Source organism: Bufo gargarizans, chromosome 1 (assembly GCF_014858855.1).
Source record: "Bufo gargarizans isolate SCDJY-AF-19 chromosome 1, ASM1485885v1, whole genome shotgun sequence".
In the NCBI taxonomy this organism is placed as follows: domain Eukaryota; kingdom Metazoa; phylum Chordata; class Amphibia; order Anura; family Bufonidae; genus Bufo; species Bufo gargarizans.
Genome location: NC_058080.1, coordinates 128,459,937 through 128,483,127, shown reverse-complemented (window position 1 = coordinate 128,483,127; position 23,191 = coordinate 128,459,937). Strand labels below are relative to the sequence as shown.

The following is a 23,191-nucleotide window of genomic DNA, read 5'->3' as shown; positions in this document are numbered from 1 at the left end:
TCAAAACTTAAGTCATAAACATTATCAAAGCTTTTGAGAAAACATATAAGACATATTGTGCTGTTGTTAACTAACAACCAACTCTAATTACCTAATAACTAATCACCTGTATCTAATTTGCAGTATAAAACCAGACTTCAAGAAGAAACAAGGACATCTCTGAAACTATGGCTGCCATCTTCATTTTCACCCTGGCTGCTGTCTTCATGTTCGCCCAGTGTGATAGACATCCAGTGATTGTGGGTAATGACGTTATTGCTAATTACTCCTACTGGCAACTGACCACTGTACCAACAAATCTGTCCTCAGAAATTACTGTACTGGATCTATCACACAATTACATCCAAAAACTGGAAGCAACAGACTTTGGCTATTTGTTGGTCCTTAGAGTCCTCATTATGTCCCATAACCAAATCTCTGAGATAAACTGTAATGTTTTTGACTCTAACTTTTACCTGGAATATTTGGATTTATCCAACAACCATCTTCAAAATATATCCAGCACTTTTCCAGGTCACCTTCGACATCTGGATGTTTCCTCTAATAATTTCACAACATTGTCTGTTTGTAGAGGCTTGAAGAATCTCTTGCAACTGGAATATTTAGGTCTTGGTGCAGCTAATATTCTTAAATCGGATTTGGAATCTGTTTCACACTTACATTTGCAGCATGTATTCATTGATTTGAATGGTTTATATAAATATGAAAATTCTAGCCTTTTGGTGTTGAATACAAACCAGTTGCACCTTTCATCTCTGTATGATCAAAAAGAACTTTTCAGTGTACTTTTTGATGCTGTTAACACATCAACATTTTTGGAACTATCTAATTTTGGTAAATGGGAAGCAGTCCATGATGAATATATTTCGGCAATAATTAATAACTCTCGGGTTACCCATTTAACAATGAGGAACCTTGGCTTACTATGGGGTAATCTTGTCAACATTCTTCAGAAAATATGGTACTCTTCTCTGGAGAGTTTACATGTATATAATTTCAAGATTCAAGGATTAATATATAATGTACAATTTGTCTATGCTAACACTTCGATGAGAGAACTTTTATTTGACCATGTTGCTGTAGAAACATTTATATTCAATCAAAACAACTTGTACAGGTTGTTCTCTGAAATGAACATTAAGAATTTGACAATTAGTAATTCGAATTTACTTTTTATGTTATGCCCTTCTAAACCTAGCATATTCGAGTACATCGACCTTTCCAATAATGCAGTTACAGGTGATCTTTTTCTGAACTGTTCGACGCTGACTATGTTGAAAACTTTAAAACTGACAGGAAATAAGTTAGAAAAGTTGTCTAAAGTAGGCCTCATGACGGAGAGGATGACATCCTTACAATATCTAGATGTCAGTCAGAATCCTCTCGAGTACAGTGAAAATAACTGCCGCTGGTCACCGAGCATAAGAAATTTAAATATGGCATCTTGTTCATTGCCCAGCTCTGTATTTCAGTGTTTGCCAAAATACGTCACAATGGTTAACTTGCAGAAAAATGAAATATCGGATGTCCCATCCGAAATAACACATTTGACAAATTTAGAATATCTTGACCTTGGATATAATAGACTCTCCGATCTTCCAGATTGCATGTTATTCCCCCGTCTTAAGATGATAAGTGTTGAGTACAACCAGTTTCCGTATCCATCCCCTGAGTCTCTCAAAAACTGCTCAGGGCTGAAACGAATAAACATCGGAAACAACCCATTCCATTGTTTTTGTGAGTTAAAACAATTCATAAATGAGAGAAACAAGTCCCCAGCAAAATTTATTGGTTGGCCAGATCAATATGCTTGTGAAAGGCCTGATAATTTAAAAGGGCTCATGTTAAAGGATTTCTACCTGCCTGAGATTTATTGTAATGTTTTCCTAATGATTCCAGTTATTGTTGTACCAATCATTATTGGCCTTATTTTAGTTTTTGGTCTGTGTAAGTATTTTGATGTACCTTGGTTTTTGAAAACGGGTTGGCAATGGGTAAGCAACAAGCATCGGTCTGGGAATTCCAAGAAAGGCTATGAGGAACTCAGGAGAGATTACACCTTCCACGCCTTTGTCTCCTATAGTGAACATGATGCATCTTGGGTGAAGAACATTTTGTTGCCCAACGTTCAGAGCATGAATAATATGCGTATCTGTCAGCATGAGAGAAATTTTACCCCAGGGAGAAGCATAGTGGAAAACATCATAAACTGCATTGATAATAGCTACAAGTCTATCTTTGTGTTGTCCCCACACTTTGTTCAGAGTGAGTGGTGTCATTATGAACTATATTTTGCTCATCACAAGCTTTATACAGAGAACACAGACAACCTTATCCTTATTCTACTGGAACCGATCCCACAATATATTATTCCTTCAAAATATTTCAAATTAAAAACTCTCATGAAGCAAAGAACGTATCTGGAATGGCCACAGGAGAAAAGTAAACATGCTCTTTTCTGGGCAAGTTTGAGGGCAGCTATCAACATTAATTTGCCCACAGAAGTACCAGAGAGCTCTGCTTCTGTCCCAAGTGTAAGTATGTAATTGATTGGCCAGTGTGACCATACACAGTGCAGCCTGACCATGGGATCCACATGTGGATTACTGATAGTTGCTGGGCTGCTCCTCTATGGTATAGCGGATCCCGTGGCCAGGCCAGATTGTTTATAGGCTTAAGCTTCAGTACAAAACATGGCCAATGGAGTGGCGTAATTTCTAGTCAAAACAAGTTTGGCATTTTAATTCAACTCTTTGGACTGAACTGAACACTGGACCCTGGACAAAATGAGTAATAGAAACGGTACATAAAGTGGTATCAGATATCCATCCATGGATCTACTTTTTTAAATATATATCAGTACTCATAGCAAAAGATGCTTATACACTTTATGCTAAGTCTGAGATAGATTTAATATTCAATATTATTGCTGTAACATAAATGAATTTACATTGTGTCAGTAATCACTATGAACATATACTCTGTTCTCTTTTTCAGATTTTAATTTGCTTTATTTTTATATTGTTTGTCTATTTTTATATGTTCTTTAGTGCCTTATAGGTTTAGTCTGTAAATGCCTAGAGTTATATTGTTGAACAATTGCTGTTATGGCTTCAATTAAAATTGTGTTTTACTTGCAATGCCTTGCTGTACTTTTAAGTGTGAACCTATCTATGCGGAACATATTTCTCAAGTACTTAATATATGTTACTCTAAAGCTCCCAGCCATTTTGTGACCAGCTGTGCAGGAATCAGATGCCCAAGTAGCAGTCAGGGGCCACTGAGATTTTTAAATATGCTGCATAAACATGATATCTGTAACATTTAAAGGAATCATATTTGACCTTTACTCATGACAAGGTGGCCACATGATTACTACCCACCTTTTTGTATTGTCTTCTTTCCTATCCCCCTTCCTCAAAGAAGGAAAATGGCATATTCTTGATATCCCAAATGAGTTAAAAATTATTTTTTTTCAATCTTCCATTGTTTTGGAGAAGTAAGAAAAGCAAGGCTCCTATGTTTCTGTTGCCAGCTGAGTCTAGTACCATTGGCGTTACTTTCTCAGTATATTTGGGGTACTTTCATTGGCAATAATTAAACATGCTTTTTCTCTTGAATTGAATGTGCATGTATGTGTGTTTCTAGAAAATGAAAAATAATAATAAGAAGAATATAATAATATATAATAATTTATAATAATAAAAATAAGATACAACTGACAATATAGTGTTAGTTCAAACACAGAGTATATCTAATAGAGAATATGCAATTCTAGACAGATTCATTGTGTTTAATATATCAAATTGGGAAGTACGAAAGAGAAGTGAAACCAGAGTGAATTTGCACGTTGATGAAGGAAGTACGTAAATCATTGTTCTATCTAGTAAATAACCCTTTATTGTAAAATGTTTTATACTGCGCTTAGCAATTTGCTTAAAGTGGTTGTCTTATTTCAGAGACAATATGATATGCCACCAAAGTCAGATAGGTGCGGGTCCCAGAGATGGGATCCTACAGAATGGGCCCCCAGAAGGGATGGAGAGGGCATAATGCACCAGTGATCTGAAGATCACTTATTCAAGCCCCCAGGGAGGCTCAAACATAAATAAAAAAAAGTTTATAAAAATATAATAATTCTAATCACCCCTTTTCTCCATAATAAAAATAATTACAAAATAAAGATCATATGCACCGCTGTATCCCAAAAGACACAAATATTAAAAATATTAATGTATTTGTCCCGTGTGGTGAACGCCGCCTCAGAAAAAAAAAAATTGCCGCTTTTTTCGTCACTTCACCTCGCAAAATAAAATTAATGAAAAAGTGATCAAAAAGACATACACTCTAAAAAATGGAGCAAAAGGTGAGCCCTCACACAGCTGAAAATATAAAAATGTTAAGGGGTCAGAAGGTGCCGATGCAAAGAAAAGAAAATTTCCCAAAAAGATGATTTTTTTTGAACACAAGAAAAACTATACAATGTAATCATACTGACCAGGAAGACTGAAGAGAACAGGTCAGATTTACTACATGGTAGAAATCAAACCCATAAAACTATGGAGCAATTGTTTTTTTTTTTCAATTCCATCCCATTTGGAATTTTTTGTTTTAGCTTCCTACTACAGCATGCAATATTAAATGGTGCTGTTAGAAAAGTGCAACTTGTCCCACAAAAACAAGCCATCATATGTATATCACATACATCTTTGTGAACAGCAAAATATAAATGTATGGCTCCGGGAAGGCAGGAAGTGAAAAGTGAAATGGAAAATCACCATGTCCTCAAAGGGGTAGTACTTCAGATAAGGAGTCAGACCACCATTTTTTTATTCGCTGTTCCCCCTCTGCCAGCTCTCAAAGTTGCACTGAAATACACAGTCTGGACTGCTGTGCTTTGCCAACATAACAAACAATGCATTTCAGCATAGCTCTGAGCGCTACCACTGGAGTAATGGGGGGCAGTTGGAAAATAAAAAATTGTGATCTGGAGTCCATATCTGCAGTTCTACTCAAGTATTACTGACTATGCTGATGAATTCCCTTTAAAATGTTAACTTGCAAGTTACTCCTTATGCAACCTATCAAGACTGGTTTAGGAGTGGAAGCCCTTTCATGGTGGTAGTGGTGGTGGTGTTTCACAAGAACTACATGCGGAAAAGCAGTGTGGTCTTTGACTAGGTTCCAGATCTCTATGTCCAAAGGGGCAATATCCAAATAAGAATATATAGCATCCAGGTCGAAAAACAATGAGTGAACCTGTAGCCTGAATTAGAGAAGGATATCCCAAAAGGGAAGGTCCAGCAGTAAAGAATCTTCCTGAACAGAATCTTCCTAAAGCATTGGCACCAAATCTTGAAATATTGCAGTGTCTGAGTCCTTGAACTTAAGAGGAGCGGCCTTTCTGTCTTTAAACAAAATAAACTCTTTCTCTTTAACGTTCAGAAAACAACATACAACATCCTTTGGCGGATCTTTAACTTTAGGGTGAGCTTGAAGGCAAAGAACTCTGTGAACCCTCTCAATAATAAATTCCCCTTCATAGTCGGAGCCATCAGCGAGCGACATACAGTGGCAGGAATATTTTTTGGGGAAACAGATTCTGGAACTTCACAGACATGCAGGTCATTCCAGGTTTCTTGATCATCCAAATCTCTGAAAGCAGCATTAAATGTGATTGGCATAAAGTAAACACTAAGTAACAGTCTTGTTATATTCCGCCATGGAGGCCTGAGTAGTCTCGAATGCTTCATCTCTGTGGCCAATCGAATATCCTGATGTCCTGTTTAATATCAAATAACTCCCTAATAATAAGCTCCAAAGACTTTGTAGTTGCAATGCTCTGGAGATGGGAAGTTCTTACATTGCCTAGGTGCCTTCAGCTTCTCTGTCTTGCACAGAGGCATCAAAGTCTTGTTTCTCTTGTGTAAACTGCAGGGCTAGTGCCATCTTGAATCCTTGCAGTCCTCATAAAGTTTCTGGCTTCTTGAAGAACTTATCAAGCTCTTTGCTTGTCAAGCCTACGATTTCATGATTCTCTCAGATTTTAACCATCCTTTAGGTGTGTTTGGCGAACCATATCTGTAAAAAGGGTTGGATAGAAGCACAGAGCTTAGCAGGATGCCTTATTGCAGTGTCTGTGCTAGATCTGCCCCATGAGAACTCTATTTTTCTAATACATATACTTGATTTTTAATAAAACACAATAGATGCAAAGGTTATATATGTTATATCTGATTTGATAAAATCATAGACTCGCAGCCAATATATTTTGATCAAAACACATCTGTGCCCACCTACCCGCGCCAAGGTGGTCTCAGTCAGGCAGGTCCTACTCTAAACCTAACTATGCTGTTGGGCATCTACATTCATGAGAGCAGACTCTGCACATATAGTGTGCTGCTCCTAGTTACCTCTGTGTGCATCTAGCAACCAATGAGAGGAGGAGCACTCACACCTATATGTACCACCTAATCAAAGTCGCATTTGGGGCAAAAAGTGTATAAGAATCCTACTCCCCAGAAGGGCATGCACAGTTTAAGGTGGCAGAGGGAAGACTCCCACAATTAATTTATGGATATAATATGCAGACTGCCTACTACTGGGCCTAGAAGTAGCTTAGGAGCTGTGTACACCTCCTAATTTGTGTACGTCAAACTTAAGAAATTCACTTTAAGCCTTTATACACAGTTACTGTTTTTGTATAATATCCACACAGAAATTAACTTCTGCTTTTAGCTTGTAGTTAGCATTAGAAAATTAATGAAGTGAAAGGAGAAGAATTCTATATTTAACGTGCAACCCATTTGTTGCAAAGCTTGCAGCGAAAGGCAAGGCAGGTTTCAACCACATATCCAAAACGCTTCTAAAAGTTGATATAAATAAATATATATATATATACACACACACACACACACACACACACACAGTATCTCCTCACTGCACCAAGAAGGAGTTGTAATTGAATGAAACTCTCTATGTGTGAATAGAATGATGATATACAGTATCTAAGTAATTACAATACAAGATGATATACTGTTGGGCATGAAGGCATACAGGTTACATATGGTGTCCTGCAGCACATTTGCCCACAGATGTTATAGCTGGATCTGTAGATCCTGCACACTTGTAGATTGCTGAAGCTGGCATCCTAGCTGGTCCCTTAAATGCTAGATTGGTGATAAATCTGTAGACCGCGCAGCCGAGGAAGTGTTGCAATCTGGCAGAGACATTCTTAGGAAACCCCTAGTGTGCGTAGGCACCAACGTAGCAAAATAAAAAAAACACAAGGAAAATCTCTTAAAACAACACTATAACAAAAAAAAAGGCATTTTATAATTTTCTATTAGTCAGCAATTGAAATCTGTAAGCAGCATTCTTTGCTAGGACAAAAAACCACCATAATAAAACACAGTGGTTAGATTTATCAAGATCGGCATGTGCTTTGCTGGTCTTGATATCCCCTGCACTGATGGAGGATTTTAGTACCACTTCAATGCTGATGACACTCAAATTAATTTAACTCTCTATCCCAGATGTCCATGTGATCCAGAATCCCAGAGTGTTTATCAACTATATGTTGCTTCTGCTCCTCCTGCTTTCTAAAACTCAACATGGAGAAAACCGCCTTCATTATCTTTCCCCATCTCACTCACCCCCCACTGGAACTATCAGTTAACAGTTAATGGCTCCACACTTTCTCCAGTCTCACAAGTCCTCTGCCTCGTTATAAAGTTTATTTCTAATCATTTCCCTCTTAGACTACTGCAAGATTCTTTTCTGTGGCCTCCCATCTAACATTCCTGCAACCCTCCAATCCATCATCAACTCTGCTGCCAGTTAATCCACCTCTCCCCTTAATTCTTCTTCACCTGTGCCCTCACTTCACTGGCCCCAATATTCCCGTAGAGGTGAATGGAGTGGTTCCCTCTCCATTAATTTATATTGGACTTCCGAAAATAGCAGAGTGAGCTAGCTTGGCTATATTCGGAACTCCCATAGAAATTGAATGCCGTGCATGTGTGGTGCACTCTCTTTCACTTTAAGGAGCCTCTTTTGGAGATAAGTGAGGGTCCCAGAGGTGGGACCCACACCTGTCTTACATTGGTGGCATGTCCTAGCAATATGTCACCAATCTCTCAGATGACACAACCCCTTTAACTTTGCGGTCTGTGAGATACAGAATTAGGGCTCATTCAGATGGCCATATGCTGTCCGCAAAAATGCGGATCCTTTTTTTGTGGATTAGATGCTGTCCTATTGACTTTTATGGGGCCTTTTCTTCCATTGCACGGCTCAGTAAAACAAATGAAACATGTCCTATACTTGTCAGTGAAAATCCGGACATGGCCCCATTGAAGTTTATGGGAATGCAATCCGTTTTTTTGCGGACATGCTGAACTGTCCGCAAAAAAAAAAAACGATCCGCATTTTTTCGGACAGCATACGGCCATCTGAATGAGCCCTTAATAGTATGAATTGCTCAAAGGATCAATTTTTTTTATATGTAAACTTACAGTTGCTTATTTTTAACATTTCATTTGTGCTGGATCAATGGCCTGGATTTTAGACATTACCTTGGTCCATATATAGAGGTGAAATGTGCATATTCATTCTATATATTACTTGTTGCCACTGAGGAAGGAGCGAGATAGCTTCGAAACCTGTTTGGCAGCTTCAGGATGGAGGTGTGAATAGCACCATATTGATACATTTTACTGTACGGCACAACTAAACCAATTTTTTTACATTGCTTCAAGTTATCGGCGTTTAGACATTTGTACCACGCATGGGCGTGAAGACATTGAGAGGCCTAGCAGATTGTGAGTGAAAACCAAGCACAGCTCATTCCTAATACAGGCTGGCCTTCAATCAGGAGTCATCGAAACCTGTTATACCAAGGAGTGGGTCAGAAGAGCTTCTGGAGCATGTGCATCTAACATCATTCTGATCATTTTTTCAATTACCCAATGTACAGTTTGAAAGAGGAAGTATTATTAACTAGCATGTACTCTGATTTAAGAGAAATGGACACATTTATGTCTAACAGTGTGGCGCTATTCATTGTTACAACCGGTTATCAATTAGAACATACGCGGACATACAATTGACCGATCTATAACTGCGATTATAAGTGAACTAATAGGTAGTGTCGACTGCTGTGCTAATTTATCAATCAGACTTATAGCTTGCATGCGTGACACCTTTTGTAACGAGTTGATGAATACTGTGGAAATTAACCTATTGCCATTGCAGAAATGTTTGAGTCTATTTATGACCATACATACAGCCATACTCTATGCCATTTAATGTGTAAACAGCAGCCATGTGTTGCAAGGGCCCTGCATTGGCTGCCATTGGACCAGGATTTCATTGAGATCAGTTATTTGTATTCATATTTTATTGTATTTACTATGTTTTTAAGTTATATAGTGTATTGGATTAATCATTGTACCCATTCACAACCACAACCAATTATTGTTCATTTGTATTACTTATATGTTGTAATAAACATCAACACATTTTAGACATTATTACTTGCAGAGTCATTTTACTTACGGCAGTTTATGTTTATTGTACTTGTTCTTGAATGTTATTATGTATGTAAACCCTTTTCTCATGTGCAGCGCCCTGGTATTAATGACTCTTTAAAATGAGGTCTAGAGCAGAACATTTAAAATGCTTATGGCATTTTCTTTATAGAGGTCACAATCATACATACTATGCAGGCAGGAGAGGACTGGCCACAGATCATACAGGGAAACTTCAGGGAGGGGGGGTGCCCAGGGGTCACATAAACCCTCCTCATGGCTGCCAGCCATGGTAAGTAATCATCAGATGCCCCTCCCCCCCCCCCCCCGACTTGTGAATTCAACTGTATTGCCATCCTAAGGCAACTGGAGTATGAGGCCAGAACATGGCAGCTGGTTCTGGCCACCATAGAGGGGGAGTTCTTGGGATCATATTTTGTGCTGATGGTCAGTATTTTGGGATGCACTGTGGTATTTCGCTCTGCTGGGCTGGTATAATTGTCTGCAATATGATATTGTTGTCCCCTCCTACTTGTGTTGACCCTTCCTTCTGTCAATTTTAAAACCACACTACAAAATAAAGGCCACTTTTATTTTATTTTTTTCCAGGGCCACTTTTAGTTCCCAGTGCACCCCTATATGCAGGTCAGCAGGAATTCACTTAAAGGGAACCTGGCCACTCATTTTTGGACTATAAACTGCCTAAGGTACCTTTTCAACCTATTCGTGTTGCTTCCAATGTTCCCTTTTCCCAAATTGCAAATGTGCTGAAAATTAGAGTTAATACTGGCTCACGTTGTATGCAAATTAGCCTTTTTAAGTCAAGGAGGCTGGTACAAGTTAATTGATGTTCCTTACGACAGGGAATGTCATGCCATTGCCTCTGTAAGTGGTATTTGTTGTACAGCACCTGGCTTCAAGGCTCCAGTTTGCATGTGTCACACAGCGCACCAGGAAAGCTCATCTCTGGAAAGTTTGTGTGCATTGCTGGAGTACAGAGGGCTAGGAGCATGGTCTCCCGCTGTGCGGTGCCTACACATTGAAGTCTTCAAGCCAGGCCCTGTAGGTTGAATTTGAATAGACTTAAAGAAGAAAAAAAAAAGTAATGAGTATCATAATCTTTATTTTATTTCAATTTGATCCCCAAACCAGGAATGGGGCAGGTGCCCAAGGCAGGGTTTCAGAATGTGTCCTTGACGTTGAGTGTAGATGGCTGTTGAATGGACAGATCTAGTTGTCTCCTAGGTACTAGAGCGTTATCAGCAACTTGGATGCAGAATTTAATTGCTTATACAAAAAATTTTGGTGGCTGAACACCAATTTCCAGTTGTGTCGCACACTCTGCAAGCCTTAATGCAGACTATATAAGGATATCGGTTTCAGATGAATTCTTGTAAGATTGTTTTTACATTTTTACCTCTGAAGATCCCAATGCTTTATAACTTATCATCGCCTCTTAGATGTAGACAGTTCCTTCAATGGTGAATATTCCTACTTGTTGATTATAAAATACTCAAGTAAATACAAACACTTCTTCATCTTCCAAAGGGATATTTGCTTGAATGGCTTCTCTGAGATTAGCCCAAAATAGCCCATGTTTGCCTTTCTCCTTTGGCCACTCCGTGTAACTCCTGTGTTTCATGATAGCTTTTAATTTACTATACTTGCTGGGAATAAGATACTGGGGTATTGGATCTAATAAAATAAGAATTAAATTATCAGACTTCTTGCCAAATAATGAATGCTGTGCAAAATACAGCTCATAATGGCACCATTCACTTTGAATAAAATTTGGAGAGAGTACAAAGATAGACTTGAAACTTCTTTCTATGCAGTTGATGATATTTTCAACTATTGTTTTACCTGGCATAAAATGTCTTTCATGGTGGCAAAGTTTTATGGAGTTATCGCCTTTTTCAAGGTTTGGAATCAATGCATTTTTCACCCACTCATAGTCTTCATGGCTGTATGAGATGAATGCATGAAAACGTTTGTCCACCATAGTTTCATCATTCTTAATACGTTTTATCCTGTACTTTCTTCGAAGCCATTGAAAAATCATTCGAATATACCATGGCAAATCAAAATATCTGCATAGAAAAAACATGACGATCAGTAGCACCACCATAGTGCCAACAATGAGACCTACTAAAATGAATACGTTGCAAGATATTTCAGAAGGTTGGAAATCCTTAAGGATAACATCTTTGAATTCTTCTGGATACTCACACATGAAAGATTGAGGCCATCCTATGAGGTTCTCATGTAAGATTTCGGCAGTACTAATGAAGGCTTTTAATTCACAATTACATTGATATTTATTTTTTCCAGAGACTATCTGCTTAACATTTTGGCATTTCGTAAGTTGTTCCTTGGATGGGGAATGTATTAAGTTTTCATCAATGTTCAAGTGTATTAAGTTCTTACTTATGTAACTGCAGTCCGGTATGTGGCTTAGTTGGTTGGATGACAAGTATAGCTCCTTCAAAGCTTTTAAATGGTTAATGTCTTTGACGCTTGATATTTGGTTGCTGGAGAGATCAAGGACCTCAAGGTTGGTGGGCAGACAATTAAAGATGGAATCTGTTATTTTGTTTCTAGAAAGGTTTAGAAAATGAAGACTTTGTGACCATTCACATATGGCATTGAAATCACTGTACAGTCTGTTACCACTGACATCTAAGTGCTTTAGAGTGTTCATTGTGGACGTCATGGATGTTATAAATGATAGTCTTTCTAATATATTATTTTGCAAATTTAGGAATTGAATATTAGTTAGAGTCTTACAACCTGTAAAAATACCATCTACGATTCTGTTATTGGTCAGTATTAGGGACTGGAAAATACTAAGCGATGGAGGACAAGAGAAATGTGTAATTTCAGCATCTGAAATGGTGAGGTTCTCTACAGACATTTGTGAAAATATGAACAAAGGATGTATAGAAGAACTATAAAGGAAAACTAGTGGAATAATATTTTCAAATGTCAAAGACTTTAGTGAACCCTTTGAAAAGTCAATATACTCATAATTAAACTGTTTTATCAGAGTAAACCTATAGATGAACAGATGCTCGACTGTTGAACGCCAGCAAATTTGTAGAATTTTGGCCATTTCATGCCATGGCATTGTGATGTTGCTGAGAATGAGCTTGGACACCTTTGATTTCTGGATTATCATGCTGATATCTCTAACTGTAAAATCACAATTTGCTTCACATAGTATATTAGAGATTTCCAGTATTGTAGAAATGTTAAAATCATTGTATAAAAGTGTTGAGTCTGTCAATGTCTGAGGTAAAACCACATGTAGCTTTTCTGTATTTAACAACTGGAGGCTTCCAGATTCATATTGCTCGAGATGTTCAAACCCCAAAAATACAGTATCCAATTGTTGGTGTGCAATATTCATGAAGTTATTTCGATCTATCCTTGTCACACTCAATCCAAGATGTCTTAATTTTGTTAAGATGGCAAATTCCTTGCATAGGAAAGTGGTTTTAAAAAAATTGTATGACATATTTAGATGAGTGATACCTCTGATATACTTTAGGGTGCTGCAATTTATAGTCCGCAGCTTATTGTGTGAGATGTCCAATTGTTGTAGAAAAGTGTGATGTTGGAAGACTGAGAAATCGAATTCTTCAAGTGCATTATAAGAAAGATCCAAGATCTGGACGTTCACATACGGGTATGTCTGAAAGATACTTGGTTGGAGTCTAGTTACATTACAGTGACTTAAATCTAACTTTGTGTCAAAGAGGGAAAGTCTATAAGGCAATGAACATTCTTCTCCAATGATACTGCCCATCAATGTATATGGCAGAAGGAAGTTCATCCAGAATCTATGATGTGTATCTGACATTGTGGATTTTCTTGCTATCTGTAAAAAAAGAAGAAATCATGAAATACTTTGCGTAGTGTATAATCAAGATGTAACAATACAACATCTTTTGTCAAAAATATTCAGCTTACTTTAAAGAGATTAATCTGAAAATTCAAAAGCATGCATCACATAGTACACAACAATCTCTTTATAACACTGCTAGAACGAGCCCTGTACCCCTCATGGATCCAGAGATCTCGCCATTGATTTTCTCCAATTGCTCTGCTAGATTTAGTTCAAGCTGCCAGCTCAGGGAGTGTGTCCTTTCTCAGGGATTGTGTCCTATCTGCTGTAGCTGGTGCAGTTGAAGGATGGAACTAAGCATGTGCTTCCATCTCAGTTAGCAGGACAGAGATATTAGAAAAAGAGCAAACAGCAGGTGGCACTATACAGATAGATTTCAGTTGATAACTCGGTAGCTAGAATACAATGCAATTACAAAAGTATTGGGGGCACGTGGTTTACCGCCAAGCAGAGCAGACGGCTTCCACCGCATCTCCCTGCAAACAGCCAATATCTGCGGCCATCCATCCAATTAAACCCCACAAGCAGGCTTGTTCTGACCACCACTGCACTCTCCTCCTCACCACCAGCATGGGGATCCCTCTCCCGCCCATCGGGGCACTCCAGATCGGGACTTCGGGTTGGGGCCTAGTTCGGCCTAACGATCCTCAGCCTAAATTTCTGAGGGAAAGGTCTCCGACTCTCAGCCATAGCAGCAAGACACACTCCTCAAATAAGGGCCTGAGAATCGTACAAAGGTCTCTGAAGTACCCGCTGAAGCAGGACCGGCACGGATCTGTCCGACGCTCACCCTCTTCAGACAAGTGCCCTCATACTCTTCACTGCCTAACCGCTCCCAACATACAGCCTACACACATCAGCGGCACAGACAACTGCCTCCTGCATCGGTCTCCACTTAACATCATACCTTGCCTGGAGCCTTCTGTCATGGCCAAAAATATTGCAATCCAAATATATTACATACCCGACACAGGCACGGAGTCTGTTGTCACCTAATTGTCTGTGCAGACAGCTGCCTCACAGGGGCCCCTGCCCGGATAGTGCTCCTTTCTAGGACCCAGAGCCCTTCCAGATTGCCTCTTTTGCCCTGCGCACCTGGTCAACAACCATCTGCTGCACTCACTGTGTTTCCACCCTCCACTTATGAAAGAGCCTTGCTCTGATTTATCCTGATTTTCCCATGGTGAATCTTTTATACAAAACTAATTAAGATCACGATCTTTCCGGGGTCTTTGGCCCAATTTTTCTAAGCCTAGAGCCGAGGCAATATGCAGGCTAACTAGTATCTTTGCCATATAGAGGGGAGACCACTTTGTTTTGTGTCTATCACACAAACATGTGTTGCCCATCACTGTGTACAAAAAACCCATCTGACCCCTCACCGGGATTTCCATCGCCTTGGTCCTCACTATGGTCAAAGTAGGCAGTGTACTCTCTCACTAAAAGAAAAGCACAATCTGAGATGGAGAAATTCTGGAAGAAAGGGGGCGCTCCTTCTTCAAGTGCTTCTAAAGATAAGACATCGCCTCCACCGGGAAGTGACCATCTAAATAATCTCACCCCCGAGGAACCCAACAGAGATGAACCCTAAGAAGTGAATCAGATCCTATTAATATCACAATCCGCAATGCAGCAAATTATTAAAACAGCCCTTAAACCACTTAAGAGCGACCTCTCGGACATTAAATATATGACGTCCGCAATATTGGCCTCAGAGTAGAGCAACTGGAAACAAATCAGGCATCTATTGTCACGTTTGGGGAGGCCACAACAGCCGCCTTTCACTCATGTCACTCCCACCTCAATGCCCTTCTATCTCATCTGGAAGACCAAGAAAACAGGAACAGAAGGAACAACCAATTCTCTGATATCCTGAATCTCCCTCGGCTCCCTAAGATCTCGCCGTAGCAGACCGTGAAGGGGCCAGCTTCAAGAACGAGATCCACAATCTCCAATGAGGACTGAATTTCTTTTCTCTTATTTCTAGTTCAAACCACAGAAGCTGTATGCTCGGGTAACATCATCTTGCTCTAAATGACCCTCTCCCCCACAGGGAGAGTAACTATCCATTTTTGAGAATGTGTGCTTACTGGCGCCTGGGGTCGGCGGGGGGGCGGGGGTTCTGGTCTTCCGGACCGGGCCCCCTCAGACGCGGTTTGGCTGCTGTCCCTGCCTTGAAAGGCACAATTGCCAACACGACTGTCTCCATCGCAGGCTTATACGCCCCGAACAGCAGTCAAGCTTAATGGTTAAAGAAGGCAATCAGACAATTTGGCTCATTCAAAGAGGGCCTCTGCATAGTGGGCGGAAACTTCAATGTAGCTATAGAACCCATCTAGACTCTTCCTCAATGAAGTCTCACCTGTCCTTCTGGAAACTCAGATCCGTGAAACGTGCCCTACAGTTGTTGGGAGTTAGAGACACCTGGCGCACCCTATACTCATCACATCGGGACTACACCAAATTCTCTACCTTACATAATTCATACCAAAGACTGGACTACATATTTGTATCCACCCCTCACCTACACCTAGTGTCTAGAGCACGTATAGGACAGACGGACCATGCACCGGTGTTGGTCGGGATAAGGATTCAGACACTCCCTAAATGTGCTTACACTTGGAGGCTGAAGAAGCCTTGAGCGAAACGTGCGTCGGGGCACAGGACACATGGCTAGTACGATACGTTTATATGCTGTTACTTTTGTTAGGCTACTTTCACACTAGCGTTCGGGTGTCCGCTTGTGAGCTCCGTTTGAAGGGGCTCACAAGCGGCCCTGAACGCATCCGTCCAGCACTAATGCATTCTGAGTGGATGCGGATCCGCTCGGAATGCATCAGTCTGGCAGCGTTCAGCCTCCGCTCCGCTCAGCAGGCGGACACCTGAATATATGTATATATGCTATGTTTTCAATATGTGTAGCCTGTAATATGTGATTACCCTTATAATTGATCCATGTGACCTGTCAGGGTATCTTATCCTTGATTTTCTTCACCACCATTAATTATTGTGTTTTATGTATATTTTAATATTGTATCGTAATAAATAATTTTGTGTATATGACTTTGAGACTCTGGCAGCTATTTTTGGTGTTGATATTAGGGCATGTGCCAGAGCAATGGTTTTAGCCCACTATATATGATTGGTGTTTCTTAACTTGAAAGCAGCAAAAGCTTACCTGTACTCCCAGTATAGGTTCTATCAACACGGCAACAAAGGCTCTAAATTCATGGCCTTGCTATCCAAGCCTAGAAAAGAACAAACGCACATCAAGCAAATAAACCCAGACTCGGGTCCCCTGCCACGGACACACAAGGTATTGCACACCAATTTCAGCTGTTTTATGCGTTCCTATATAATATATGAGAAAATGAACCCCCAAATTTAGCAGCACAACACAAGTTAGATATAGCTACCTTCTTGGATCAATTGTCCCTTCCCTTGCTATCTGACGCTCAATGCGCTGACCTAGATAAAAGGTTCACCCTAGAAGAACTAAAACGGGCTCTCTCGTCACCCCCCCAGGGCAAGAGTCCAGGCCCTGATGGCCTCCCCATACAATATTACAAATCCTTTTCAGAGATCCTACTTCCCGAAATGCTGAACACCTTCAACTCACTTACGGAAGGGAGGGGGTTCCCAGCACAAACCCTAGAAGCACACATAACAATCCTGCCAAAAGACAGTAAAGACCCCTCTCTCCTCAACATGAACATAAAATTATATGCAAAACTACTAGCAAACAGATTGAACGCTCTGCTACTAGGGCTAGTAAATGCTAAACAAGTGGGCTTCGTAAAAGGGAGGGAAGGGAAAGACAACACTCTTCGGGTCTTACTGTTAATCCAGTTTGCTGGGTCCAACAAAACCCCTTTAGCCCTCCTATCCACAGATGCCGAAAAAGCGTTTGACCGAGTAGATTGGGGCTTCATGTCCCAAGCCTTGGCTAAGTTTGGGCTCCCTCCACACTTTGTATCCCTTATAATAGCGCTCTACTCTAACCCTACAGCTTCGGTACGAATCAATGGCACTCTTTCTCACCCCTTTAAAATTTCCAATGGCACACGGCAAGGCTGCCCTCTGTCCTCTTTACTTTTCGTTCTTACGATAGAAACCCTCATCCAGCACATTAGGCAACACCCAGACATCCTAGGTTTAAAAGTAAGAAACCAAACTCACCTCACAGCAGCCTACCCAGATGACCTCCTGATTCTAACAACAAACCCTGAAGTGTCTTTCCCAGTGCTGCAAGACATCTCCTCCACGTTCCAAAACCTCTCCAATTTTAACATAAACCACACCAAATCATCTGCACTAAACATCTCTTGTCCTAGGGGGATGGTCGCTAGAACCTCTACTGGATCTCCATTCCCTTGGTCTCACACCTCTATTAAATATAGCTGTGGTCCCTCCAGATGCATCACACTACAGGAAATTAACTATAAATTCACGTCCCGCTGGTATAAAACCCCTGTTGTACTTTCCCAACCTCTGCTGGCGCTGTATTTTGCACGTGGGCATTTATATCCACATTTAGTGGCAATGCGACCTTATTAAACCATTCTGGAAGAGAGTAGTTTAGCTTATAGCAAAAATTTGCCCAGATTCCCCACACCTGTCCCCAAGAATAATTTTTCTCGACATTCCCCCGACATTCCCTATTTGTTTTAACAGACAACTTTGGGCCACATTTGTAGTTGCTGCAAAAGCATTGATACCCCTTCATTGGAGAGACACCTAGGCTCGGAATGGCCCCGGTGTGCCCCTGAGCAAGGTGGGCCCCTAGTCTCCCACCCCCTGCACAAGTAGAACATAACACATTAGATTGACTGCACTACATACATATATTCAATGTACAGACCCTCAACCAGCCTATGTTCATATAACAAACTTGTTAAATTATTTATTATATTTGAATGTATCTGTATGGTGGGACCCTAAAATAAATTTTACTGGTGGGCCCTAGGTACCCCAGTCCGACACTGGACACCACCACCCCATCAGCCTCCCAATGGATTTCCAAAGTGGCTCAAATCTCCTGCATGGAGGAGCTCTGTTACATAGCTTCACATAATTATCCTAAGTTCTACAGACTCTGGAAACCATGGAGAGATTTCATGTCCACACTAACCCCTGACCACTTGTCTGGAACCTAAATGTGGGCTGTTGGTGGTGCAGGGATTTTGCGACGTTGGCTGACTGCTCAGGGAGACCTTCCTGACGTAGGCGCTGGGGGTGGCACCTGGACCTTTTTGCTGCCTTTGTTATATTTATCTTTGCTGTCTTTGTTAAATTAATCTCCCATGACAACCTGGGATTCTCTTCCGTACACTGCTTGGTCTGGTTTTTGTGAGCTAACTTTTTTTTTGTTTCCTCCTAACACTACACTATTTCATGATATTGATAGTAGTCATGGTCTGCATTACCAAGAGTGGGGGCCCACTCAGGATGCAGATGTGTTTTTTGGATCCCATGCTGAACTCCTTGCCAGGGCTGGCTTCAGGTTCATGTGGGCCCTTGGACGATAAAGTCTCAGTGGGACCCCTTGTGGCATTTTGCATGGCGCTTACAGCAATTAAACTGCATGTATTATAGATTAAATACCTTACACAGAGCATGCTACAGAGTGGATATATGTGAATCAGTCCCTATGTACCTACTTTTATTTTCTACCCAGTGTTTCAATCCCTCAGGTCTACTCACAGATATGTGCCCTTTCACAGTAGATATCCCAAAATATGTTCCCCCTCAAAGTTGATATGCCAAGATGTGTGCCCCCTTCACAGTAGATATGCCAAGATATGTGTTCTCTTACGGAGGATATGCCAAGATATGAGCCCAGTACTCCCTTCACAGTGGTTATGCCCAGATGTGTCCCCTTCACAGGAAGTGAAAAAAACAAACAATAAATACTCCTCTCCTCAGTCACCTGGCTCCTCCCATGATCTGCGCTCCCCATCAGCAGCAGGATACTGTGACACATCGCGCTGCTCTGTAGGAGGAGCAGATGCTGATACCCAGCCTGCCCCACTCCTCCTACACAGATCAGCAGGACCATGTGTGAGGACATCGTGCTGCTGCTGTGGAGAACTGGCGGCTCAATTGTGGAATAGTTCCCTGCTTCAGTGGCGTGCCTACGGTATTTGGCACCCTGGGCGGGTCCTTTCTCTGGCACCCCCCCCATACTTTAAAAAAAATTTACCCCCTCACAGTAGTATTGCCCTCATTGTACAACCTTCACAGTAGTTTTATACAGATGTATGCCCCCTCACAGTAGTTATGCTCTTTCTGTGCCCCTTTCACAATTGTAATGCCCTATCTGTGCCCCTTTCACAGTTGTAATGCCTTATCTGTGCCCCCTTTACAGTAATAATCCCCATTGTTCCCCCTTTACAGTAATAATCCCCATTGTTCCCCCTTTACAGTAATAATCCCCATTGTGCCCCCTTCACAGTAATAATGCCCACTGCACCCCCTTCACAGTAATAATGCCCACTGTGCCCCCTTCATTGTAGTAATGCCCTCTGTGCCCCCTCCATAGTATAAATTCCCATTATGCCCCCTTTACATTAGTAATGCCCTCTGTGCCCCCTCCAGAGTAGTAATGCCCTCTGTGACCCCTCCATAGTAATAAAGTCCTCTGTGCCCTCTCTATAGTAATAAAGACCTCTGTGCCCCCTCCATAGTAATAAAGACCTCTGTGCCCCCTCCATAGTAATAAAGTCTTCTGTGCCCCCTCCATAATAATAAAGACCTCTGTGCCCCCTCCATAGTAATAAAGTCTTCTGTGCCCCCTCCATAATAATAAAGACCTCTGTGCTCCATCCATAGTAATAAAGTCCTCTGTGCCCCCTCCATAATAATAAAGACCTCTGTGCTCCATCCATAGTAATAAAGTCCTCTGTGCCCCCTCCATAGTAAAGAAAAGTCCTCTGTGCCACCCCTCTGTATTAAAAACAAAAAAACACAGTAACCACTCACCTTGTCCCGTTCCTGAAGCTCACATACCTCTTTTCTCTGCAGGCACAGATTGCTCTGCAGCATTGTGTGGGCAGAGCCTATGCAGATCACCGGGCTACAGGCTCCGCCCACACATGCTGGCAGCGCGATCCATGCCTGCAGGCTGAATGGTGGAGCGGGGAGAAGTCTCCCTGCTTCACCATTCTGTGCACAGCTGGCCTGAAGGAGGGGAGGAGCTCTGGGAGCTGAGCGGTCAGTGACAGGACCACAGCTCCCTGCGCTACAGCAATGAGCGCTTCCATCTGTATTGATGGAAGAGCTCATTGCTTCTGGCCTCCGGCAGCTGTGCTGGGGGCTCCCGCAGGAGCTGTGGGCCCTAGCACTTACCCGGGTATGCCGGGTGCTGATGCTGGCCTTGCTCCTAGCTATACCTGCTTCTATATATATATATAGCGTCTGGGCACCACAAAACGGATTTCCTCTACAAAGTAATATCCATGCATGGTCTACTGCTGAGTCAGCATACCTAAGCTTGCCGTTCATTTATGTGAATCATCACACATTTTATCTGCATGGTTACACAAACATGGGTACACAAACATTGCGTAAAACTGGATATTTCTGCTGCTTTCTACCTCTTCAGACATTATGGTCTGGCAACTTTTTAGGATGAACAATATTAAAAGTTTACATATTCAAAAGCTGGTGCTGAAAACTTCCTAGCAGCATCCTACAACTGCTGGTATAAAAAAAATTAATAGGAATATAAAAAAAGGGCTATCATACCATTCAACACGTTTTCTCATATTTAGGCTACTTTCACCGTTTCAGGGCTCTCACGAGCGTCCCAAAACGGATCAATTCAGCCCCAGTGCATTCTGAATGGATAAGGATCCGTTCAGAATGCATCAATTTGGCTGCGTTTGGTCTCCGTTGCGTTTTTTTTAGACGGTCACTAAAACGCAGCTTGCAGCGTTTTGGTGACTGTCTGACGATGCAGAGCCAAACTGATCCGTCCTGACTTACAATGTAAGTCAATGGGGACGGATCCGTTTTCACTGACACAATATGGTGCAATTGAAAATTGATCTGTCCCCCATTGACTTTCAATGTAAGTCAAGACGGATCAGACTTTTTTTTGTAATGAATAATGCAAACGGATCCGTTATGAACAGATACAAGCGTTTGCATCATCGGTGCGGATCCGTCTGTGCAGATACCAGACAAATCCGCACCAAACGCAGGTGTGAAAGTAGCCTTACATGTACTTTTATGAAGGGCATTAGTAACACATTTCCAGGAGGCATTTAGGTCTCATTTTCCCTCACATTTTTTCAATGGACAAAGAGAAAGCTTTGAGAAGTGTCAAAGAAAAGAGCATACCTTCATTCCGCCATTACTGGTATCTTAGAGCTGTGTTTTTTCCGATTCTCTCATGGTTAAATCTTGTCAGTCCATTGCCTTTGTCAGGAGCTGGTTCACAAAATCTGGTTTCGGTTTCAGCTGTTGTTACTTGTACTGCTGAGATCATTTGCATTTTTCCCTCGGCCAATATTTCCTCTTGTACACGTTTGTATTCTCCGCCCTAAAAAAACCATTCCTCCCTGCTCTCCCTCAGTAGTAGACAGCACCAGCAAGCAGAGCTCCCTCGTGGTATCATGTGAAGTATCTTGGAGCTTATGACTACCTACCAAATATCATGAAGTATACTTTATAATCTGAACACTATAAGTGAATCATTAGGTTGTGTCCACTGGGCCCCACAGCAGATTTTTAAGCGGGCCCCCACCCCAGCAACTTAATTGCAACCCCCTCCTCCAGTGCAACTCCCACTCCTGTGGCTAGTAAAGATCTCTCTCAGACCAGGCCCGGCAGCTGCTCAGTCCGGTTCCTACAATGTCACCATATATAATGTCATTGTATATACTGTTGAGGGGACCCTGACAATAAAATCTTTCAGTCCTCTTCTCATTTTGGGCCCCAAAGCAGCCACTTCCCCTGCTTCCCCTATATCTACGCCCTTGGTCGAAGGCTACCTTCAGGTTTCTGTCGAAGATTCTAGAGTGGACAGAAAAGTCCTGCAGCCAGGTCTGGTAAGAAAGTGGTGCCCAGAATGGTCACAGTGGCCTGTTTGGCTCCATTCAGTTATGGGCGGAATGTGGTACTTCTGCTATATTGGTTGTTCTGCTCTTCCAATGGAGCAGAACAACAGAAATTATTAATGCCTGATATGGGTGTATGACAGGGTGTGGAGGACCTCAGGGTACCACAATGGAATGCATGAACACAAGCGCTCATCTAGGTGTACGTTGGACGTTGTCCAATTGCATATGAAGAATGGGAGAATGGGCTGAGTCCCCAAAATGCGTTATTTGTTTTGAACCATTAAAGTTTATTCCTCTACATCTGGATGAGCGTTTGTGTCCATGCATTCCATTGTGGAGCCCTGAGGTCCTCCACACACTGACTTCCTGATTGGAGCCCCAACAACTCTGCTGTTCTATCCGGGTAAGCCACCTGTTTATGCCTCTTTGGCGGTTGTGGCTATGAACAACCAGAGAAGGTGAGAGCAGTACCATCTGCTCTAGTACAGGCATGCTCAACCTGCGGCCCTCCAGCTGTTGCAAAACTACAACTCCCAGCATGCCCGAACAGCTTACAGCTATCAGCCTACAGCAGGCCATGATGGGAGTTGTAGTTTTACAACAGCTGGAGGGCCGCAGGTTGAGCATCCCTGCTCTAGTACATTTTCTGTTAGTTACCCAACTACACTTCTCAATATAGCGCCCGCTAC

At 41.6% G+C, this 23,191-nt stretch overlaps 2 protein-coding genes across 4 annotated transcripts in view; one reads left to right on the top strand and one right to left on the bottom strand.

Annotated features, from left to right (window-relative positions):
- Positions 1–3,140, top strand: part of LOC122941146 (toll-like receptor 1) — a 29,964-nt gene extending 26,824 nt beyond the window's left edge. For both annotated transcript variants that reach the window (XM_044298187.1, XM_044298179.1), the window contains exon 2: positions 124–3,140. In XM_044298187.1, coding sequence (XP_044154122.1) covers positions 168–2,546 — 2,379 coding nt within the window. In that variant the 5' untranslated portion in view covers positions 124–167 and the 3' untranslated portion in view covers positions 2,547–3,140. The remainder of the gene's footprint in view (positions 1–123) is intronic.
- Positions 3,141–10,636: 7,496 nt separating this feature from the next.
- Positions 10,637–21,917, bottom strand: LOC122941132 (toll-like receptor 1). Of its 2 annotated transcripts, XM_044298166.1 has the most exons (3): positions 21,781–21,917; positions 16,616–16,685; positions 10,637–13,410 (listed from the first exon to the last, which is right to left on the bottom strand). In XM_044298166.1, exon 3 carries the CDS (start codon positions 13,390–13,392, stop codon positions 11,044–11,046), a length of 2,349 nt encoding a protein of 782 aa, XP_044154101.1. In that variant the 5' UTR covers positions 13,393–13,410; positions 16,616–16,685; positions 21,781–21,917; the 3' UTR covers positions 10,637–11,043. The 2 variants fall into 2 exon arrangements, with proteins under 2 accessions (XP_044154101.1, XP_044154096.1); XM_044298161.1 differs by lacking the exon at positions 16,616–16,685.
- Between the last annotated feature and the right edge of the window lie 1,274 nt (positions 21,918–23,191).